Below are 8,581 nucleotides of genomic sequence, written 5' to 3'. Positions count from 1 at the left end.
TGTCCAAAGAAATTAAGAAATTTTATTCATGGTCATTTTTTGGAGGATTCTGATTGGTCCATATGTGATAAAACATTATTTTATTTTAACCATAAAATGATCTGTTAGTGTTTGTTTTGTTTTTTTTACAAAAGTGTATGATGATCATCAGTCTAAAGATAAAACACAAAGTTCATGTTTTAAACCACAGAATAATAAACAAATAAACAATAATAACATTATAATAAATAATAAACATTACAACTCCACATTACTTACAGTGAACTTTTATTAATGACTCCTCATTAACACCAACGCACTTACAGTCATCTCCAAATCCATTATTTACAAAACACACACACACACACACACACACACACACACACTACACTCCTCTCTCTTTTGTGCTGTATTTTCTGCTTAAATATTTAACAAAAAAAAAACACAATCAGATTTCACATCAAACTCTGACAAAAAAGAACAAAACTTAAAGCTGCATACGATCAGTCCAAAAAAATAATAAAGACCTTTAATGCACTAACTCATTTTACTTCAACTGCATTTCTTTCATTTCCTTTGGCATTTCAGGGTTTTATATACAAAGGATTAAGAAAGGTAGATTATTACATCATTAACATTTATAAAATAAATCACTTAATATTTGTAACATTTAAGCTATTAAGGGCTGCACACAAAAATCACACACACACACACACACACACACACAAAATCAACTCTGAACTTTATATTACAAACAAAAACATCAAAACCTACAAAAATGTTTCACTTCATTCAAAATAAGCAGCTTCTCAAACTTTGTACATTTAAACTTTGCTAATAAATAGATGTAACTTAAATATTAACATCATTCAAGAGCACGAGGAGAAAATCCGTCTGAAATACACTTAATAAGAACACTACACTAATTACTACACAAGTGTGTGTTCGAGTACTGATGATAAAGTGATTTAAATATCGAGTGTTTTTGCTTCATTATTCAGAAAACCTTCATTTCTTTAAACATCTGCGTCGTTATTCTCCTGCTTTCACGATCATTTTAGATCAAATTTCAAATTCTGAAGGTTTTAAAAACTGTTAAAGGTTATTAAATTATAAATCACAAGTCTGAACAAACTCAGTATAAGAGTTATTTGAAATGTAGCAGTCAGACGTGTGAACATTTTAACTCGTACACAAGAACACGGCGTGTGTCGAGCACTGCAGATTTATCCAACTATTCTAATGTCTGTTCTTTTCTGAAAGTATCTGCAGACACTTTAAAGTCTGATCCAGCTGAACATTTTAGATGATTAGATTTGTACATTATCTGACATTAACTGTGTTCCTTTAATTCATTTCAGTGTTTTAAGAATTGTTTAATTGCTGTAACAGTTTTAGTTCAAGCTTTTAAATAAAGTGTAAATAAGAGAACTAACTTTATTATTGCTCAGTTGTTCTGGTTATTCAGTGTCTAAAACACTCATGTGGTTTTAGAATGTTAAAAATGAATTCAAGTGCTTTTTTTTTTTTTTTCTTTTTTCTTTTTAAACACACCCTTAAACACTGATGTGTACAACATCGTCACTTCTGAGTGTGTTACTGACGTGTGCGGTTCCTAAACATGGTTCTTTTTCCTCCGGTGATGTATGAAGTTCAACTCTTTGCATTTGTGCCACAACAGCGACAATCCATTCATCCATTCATTCATTCATCCATCCTTCCATCCATCCCTTCTCTGTACTGCTTATCCTACACAGGGTCACTGGGAGCCTGGAGCCTGGAGTGTATCCCAGGGGACCAGGGGCACAGAACACACTGGATGAGATGCCAACCCATCACAGGACACAATCACACACACACACACACACACTGACACACTACGGACAATTTAGAGATGTTAATCAGCCTACAACACGTCTTTGGACAGGGGGAGGAAACCGGCGTACCCGGAGGAAACCCCCGAAGCACATGGAGGACATGCGAACTCCACACACACAGGGCCGAGACGGGATTCAAACCGCCAACGCTGGAGGTGCAAGGCAGCAATGCTAACTGTATTATTGTCACACAAATAGATATGAACTTCATACATCATCATGGGGAAAAAACAACAACAACAACAACAATAATAATAATAATAATAACTTCATAATGTGATTAGCCGTGCTCACGTTAGCTCTATCTACAAGATTTACAGAAATAATTTCAAAAGATTAACTGCTGGCTTTTCTGCTTTACTGCTCACTAAATAATTCCTTCATGACAGTTAGATTTCATAACAAATTAAATGATCAAAATATGACATTTCATCAGATGTCACCTAGCATACTAGCAAAACTGACTAGCTATGGAACTTCAGCTAGCTCCTGTACCATTAGTGAGGTAATGCTAACGCTAGCTAAACTAAAGAGGTCGCTGGCTAATGTTAGCATTCGCTGTGTTTAGGTAGCTGGTTAGCTAAGATGAAGCTGGTAAACTCGAATATTGTGTCATTTAATTTGGTATTTTATACAAAACTGTGCGTTATGTCAATCTGTGTAGTGAATAAAAAATATTAGCCTTGTGACATGTCAGTTTGGCTAATGAAGTCACAGTCAGGAGCATAATGAATATATATTATATATTGTGTGTGTGTAAAATAAACTGATGTTATTTTATACAACGATCCAGAATTAGAAATGTAAAGTAGAGATGAGTTTAAAGCTCCTTCTCACTTTTCAACTCACAAATTATTCACTCAGAATCTCTCCAGCACTCAATACCTTCAAATTTATGGCTAATATTTTACACAGAATTTGTCTTTATTTGGATGAAATTTGTGGCTGTAATTCCTGTTTCATCCACAAGAGTGCACTATAGACAAGAAAACTCAAATTCATTTGGAGTAATTAATATTGAGTTGATCTACTGTTTTTTTTTTTTTATTATTTTATTTATTTATTACATTTTCTTCTATTTGGGGTCTTCAACAAATATCTTTCCTCCCACTTTCTTATTCATCATGTATATATATATATATTTGATCGTAATGTGGATTTTATTTTTCCTTCAAATTACTTTTGGTATTTATTTGAATTAAGTAACTGGATGTAATTGTTTGGCTCGGCCACAAGGGGGCAGGAGAGTCTATGATGAGAATGCATATATTATATATATTTTATTTACTCCAAATGAATTTAGTTATTTCTTCAGATGAAAGTGCAGTCAGGGCTTCAGTGTTCCAATCCTGCTTTAACTTTCTTTCCTCCATTTCCACTTGGTTAAAAACGCCTCGAGTTTCTTACTGGCTGGATGCTGAGATGAGGGATCGAGTGGACATCGCTGCAGACTTACCCAGAATGCATTGCTCCAAACAGGCCGAGGCTGAGGTTGCTTCTCTTGTGCTGGGAGCACACACTCCTGTAACCCCCGTCTGTGATACACACTCTGCTGACCGGTCGTGAGTAGAAGTCGATGAGGAAGCCACTAAACCTCCGGACTGGAGCGCAGGCAGGTGAAGGATGTAACTGTTCCAGTCCTCCAGCAGGGGGAGCCATCATCATCATTATTATTATTATTATTATTATTATTATTATTATCATTATCAGAGCTTCGAGATCTTCTTCCTTCATTTATCCCACCACCATGTGACAAAGTCTCAATAAGGCACTTATGGATGCTCGCTAACACACACTCGATGCACTCAAAGAGTGTGTGTGTGTGTGTGTGTGTGTTTCAGACGGAACGTCCTGAAGAGCTGGAGTCTTCCGAACCCTCTTCTCTGCTATCACTGTGAGTGAGAAGAAGAAAAACAAACAGGACAAAAATTAAATAAATAAAATTAACCCATTAGTGTAATATTACACTAATCCTTTTACTTACACAGACAGAGTGAGAACACTTTAAAGCACTGTAACACTGAAAACTGACTCAAGAAATAAAACTCTCTCTCTCAGTATCTGTGTGAGTGTGTGTGAGTGTGTGTGTCAGTCCCACTTCAGCAGGGCGTGTAGGCGTGTTCGGTTCTGTTTCCTCCTCTCCTCGTTGATGGGATACGATCTGAAGATGAGCAGGCCGAGGATGATGAGGGAGACGGGCGCGGCCGACACCAGCAGCCTCAGGGTTAAATTCACTGAGTCAGGCTGAACACACACCCTCGACACATAACCCGCAAAACTACACACACACACACACACACACACACACACACACACACACACACACACACACACACACACACACACACACAGAGATAATGACCAACATGTCATTAATGTGCCCAAAGTATAATACACAAAGACAGACAGCGCGACAGAGTAATAAACACAGAGAGAGAGAGAGAGTGATAGAAAGTCAGACAGAAAGTAATAAAGGTTGTGAGTAATAAAGTGAGTGAGACAAAGAATAATAGTGACCGTAACAGTGAGAGTGAAACACAGAGTGATAGATAGAGACAGAGTGAGAGAAGAATAATACAGAGAGTGAGACAGAAAGAAATATTGAGACAGACTGTAATAGAGAGTGAGACAGGCAGTAACAGAGAGTGAGACAGGCAGTAACAGAGGGTGAGACAGGCAGTAACAGAGAGTGAGACAGGCAGTAACAGAGGGTGAGACAGGCAGTAACAGAGAGTGAGACAGGCAGTAACAGAGAGTGAGACAGGCAGTAACAGAGGGTGAGACAGGTGGACTGACTGTAAGCTGAGAGTAGAGATGCCCAGTGAAACTCCGGAGGCGAACTTGGTGAAGAAGACGTAGAAGGAGTAGAAGATGGCCTCGTGACCCTGAGATTCAGGATTCTGTACTTTATAATCGTCCACTGCATCGGGTAACATCGACCTGATCACCATGACAACACACACACACACACACACACACACACACACACACACACACACACACACACACGTTACTCTATGTTTCTGTACATGAACACATCATCTTCACACCATGGCTTTGGGGTTTTACTCTGCAATTAATCAAGTACATAAATAATAATAATAATAATAATAATAATTTCACCCAAGAAATAAAACATTCATTAATAAATTAAGTTCACACTACAGAAATGCTACAGAAATGAAGTCATTAAGTGTGTAATATTAATAAGCATGGAGATGTTCATTTATGAATAATCCAGTAATTAACAGTAATTACGTAAATTTCAGAACCTCGTTAATTTTTTTTAATTGATTAAAAAAACCTGAGTGTGTGTTTTAAATCAGTCCACACTGATCACATGTGTAATTATTCAAACAAGTAATGACTTTTATGACTACATATATACTTAATAAGCAGACTGAATGATACTAATTTCAGCTTTGGAATAAAATATTTAAATATTAATTATAATAATGATTCGAAATGAATTGCAGTCTAATTGAACTGCACTGATATTTATTACTGTAAGTGTGCGTAAGTAATTCGTACTCATTTTGCAGTTTTGTGTGTAGCCTCCACTTTTTAAAAAAATTTTTAAAAATTATTTAAAGTATGGTGTCAGCTGTCAGTCACATCCTCCCAGCCAATCAAATCAGCTGAAAGTGGAGAGGAGGCGGAGTTACTGCTATACGATCTGTCTCAGTGAAATGATAAAAGCTTCAGTTACACTACACTGTCACATTTGTGTGTGTGTGTGTGTGTGTGTGTGTGTGTGTGTGTGTGTGTGTGTGCGCACAGGGGTTTGTACATGTGAGCGCGCACACACACACACACACACACACACACACACACACACACACACACACACTTGTGCAAACACACACCATGGCAGGAGGAAAGCTGCAGCCACGCTGGCACCGGCTGCTATGGCAACGATGTACGTTACGACGAGAGAGCTCTTAATACACACCACCAGGATCATGAAGGGAACCGCCCACTGTAACACACACACACACACACACACACACACACCCACACACACACACACACACACACACACAGAGAGAGAGAGGTTAATGTGTACCAAAACACACACACACACACACACACAGCAGTTGCTGTCACTCACCGAGATGCCGACGTAAACTGCAGTCTTTTTGCCAAAGCGTGTGAGGAAGAGCTGCCACAGAGGGATGGTGAGGGTTCCAGAGAGCTACACACACACACACACACACACACACACACACACACATAATGTGGCGTACAGTATTATGGGATACATTTTCTATGAGTAATGATAGTAATGAGAATTTAATCAACACACACACTGTAATTTGAAACAAATCTAGGAAACTCAACCCTGACACAGTGCACTCACATGCGTGTGTGTGTGTGTGTGTGTGTGTGTGTGTGTGTGTGTGTGTGAGAGAGAGAGTGTGGCTATGCTTCATCTTTCCTGAACTTATAAAAGAAGTTATTCATTGTTACTTTCTTTCACTGCCTCCTGAATAAAGCTCCTGATTAAACCTGGAAAACATCTAACGGCACACACCCTCCAAACAACCGGTCTGCTCATGACCATGCCAACAGACAACCCACACACACACACAGACGCACACACACAGACGCACACACACAGACGCACACACACAGACGCACACACACAGACGCACACACACAGACGCACACACACAGACACACACACACCCCTGCCTACTCACACCCAGCCAAACTTAACCACAAACCAAACATTATTTTAATTGTATTCTGTAACAATTCAGCAAACTTGACCCCAACATGATCACCAGAGCACTTGGTTTTGTGTGTGTGTGTGTGTGTGTGTGTGTGTGTGTGTGTGTGTGTGTGTCAGGGTCCACCTAGGATTTATTTTTCCTTGCTTTCACTTTCTCTTGTAAAGCTGACTAAAGCTGGAAAACATCACACACACCCCACACACACAAACACACCCCTAACAACCTACCCAAACACACTTTTCTGACATCTCATCAATCAAAACAAAGGCGGTGTAACAATATTATGTTTTCATTAACTGTAATAAAACTCTTCGACATTTATCAACATGTCGTATCCTAGCAGCATGCAGTGAGTAGTACTATTATGGGATAGATTTTCTCTGAGAACTTGTTAAATTTGTCGTTAAAGGGACACTCTGGCCAAAATCTTAAGTTAAACCGTGGCTATATCTGTTGTAAACGTGCCTACAGGCGTCTTCCGGCGATGACGCAGCGGGCTCTGTAGTGAGATTTCCCGGCGTGAATCGCGGCGAAACCCCCTCCTGATTACGCGTCTTGGAGGTAGATAAAACTACGACGGTTATGGTGGATATTTGGGTGTGAAGGAAATGGGGGCGGTGCTCATGAGATAACAGTATGTTCAGGGAAGTGAGATAACTAGCTGGCTGCTGCTAATAAGCAATCACTTTCTAAACAATCACACGATTATGTACCTTTTTGTTAGCGACTTTACTAGAAATCTCACTAGTAGTTACACGAGTGAAGACAATTTACTAGCAGACATTAACTAGTTCTCCTATCTCAGCTCCTGTTTTGCCCCAGTTTTCTTTAGCATCTTCTTTGGCTCCGCTTTTCTATCTGTTTTACAGTTTATCTGTCTATTGCCGGCTGCGCACTCGTCAATATCCATCATTTATCGGCGGTGTAGAGACCGCTTTAGTGTTTGTAAACAAAACTTTTTTTTTTTTTTTTTTTTTAAAAAGACAGGGAGTGCTAAACTAACTAAACTAACACTTTGAAATGGTGTAAAGAATGAAGATTGTTACAGCTCGGCGTCCTGTCAGGGGCTACACGATACTAAGCGGTGTTCTAGCCTGCGATGACGAGATACACAGTGTATACACACACTCATTAAAACTCTGAGCGTTTATACTGGACAGAAATGAATCCAAGTCCCTCGGTGTTTACAACTCTGTGGTTTTGGGACATATTACATATTGTTTTACAACGAAAATATCAGGGTTAGGGCTCCACCCAAACAGGCGCTATGAACTCTTTCATAAGCTGAACAAAGTCAGACAAGTAAACATGCATGAAAGCCAACTCCTCCGTAAGAACACGACTGACGGAAAAATGGATCGAATAGGACCAGAATAATTGTTCGAATCCGCCTGGAAAAACAAAGTCTTCTGTCGGCATGGAAACATGGCTCAGTCAGAGATCCGGATTTGGTGGCAATTCCCGAAGGTTGAATAAGTATCGGTGTGTTGCATGCTGGGAATTCTTTGATGCCTCTTTTGAAGGCTGAAAACAGGAAAAAGAAATAAAATCCTGAATCCTGTTAAAACACAGACGGTGTAAGCGATACGATCCGACGCCACGGGATGCTACAAACCACGACAAATAACTTAAGATTCTAGTTTCATGTATTTAATCGAGTGTTTACTGCGACGGACTCAACAGTATTTTACTATTCTGTATCGATTCCAGGACACCTGACCCTGACATGGTGCACTCCAGAGCATGTGTGTGTGTGTGTGTGTGTGTGTGTGTGTGTGTGTGTGTGTGTGTGTGTGTGTGTCTCTGACTACACTCCCTCATTCTCGACCTTTTAAAAATATTTATTCATCGTTGCTTTCTCTTTCACTTTCTCTGCAAAATAAAGCTGGAAAACACACTCCCTCACCGATGGATCAAATATTCCATCCTGTCATGGACATGGCACTCCACCCCACACACACACACACACACACACACACACACACACAC

The 8,581-nt window shown here is 39.3% G+C and overlaps 1 protein-coding gene across 2 annotated transcripts in view; it reads right to left on the bottom strand.

The window, feature by feature from the left end:
• Positions 1-1,467: 1,467 nt before the first annotated feature.
• Positions 1,468-8,581, bottom strand: part of mfsd2aa (MFSD2 lysolipid transporter A, lysophospholipid a) — a 20,462-nt gene continuing 13,348 nt past the window's right edge. For both annotated transcript variants that reach the window (XM_053232920.1, XM_053232919.1), the window contains exons 10-14: positions 5,968-6,051; positions 5,723-5,835; positions 4,653-4,796; positions 3,955-4,134; positions 1,468-3,748 (exon numbers count right to left, since the gene is read on the bottom strand). In XM_053232920.1, coding sequence (XP_053088895.1) covers positions 3,694-3,748; positions 3,955-4,134; positions 4,653-4,796; positions 5,723-5,835; positions 5,968-6,051 — 576 coding nt within the window. In that variant the 3' untranslated portion in view covers positions 1,468-3,693. The remainder of the gene's footprint in view (positions 3,749-3,954; positions 4,135-4,652; positions 4,797-5,722; positions 5,836-5,967; positions 6,052-8,581) is intronic.

This window comes from Pangasianodon hypophthalmus, chromosome 3, assembly GCF_027358585.1.
Source record: "Pangasianodon hypophthalmus isolate fPanHyp1 chromosome 3, fPanHyp1.pri, whole genome shotgun sequence".
In the NCBI taxonomy this organism is placed as follows: Eukaryota; Metazoa; Chordata; class Actinopteri; order Siluriformes; family Pangasiidae; genus Pangasianodon; species Pangasianodon hypophthalmus.
The sequence above is the reverse complement of the archived record's forward strand: the minus strand, read 5'-3'. Positions and strand labels throughout refer to the sequence as shown.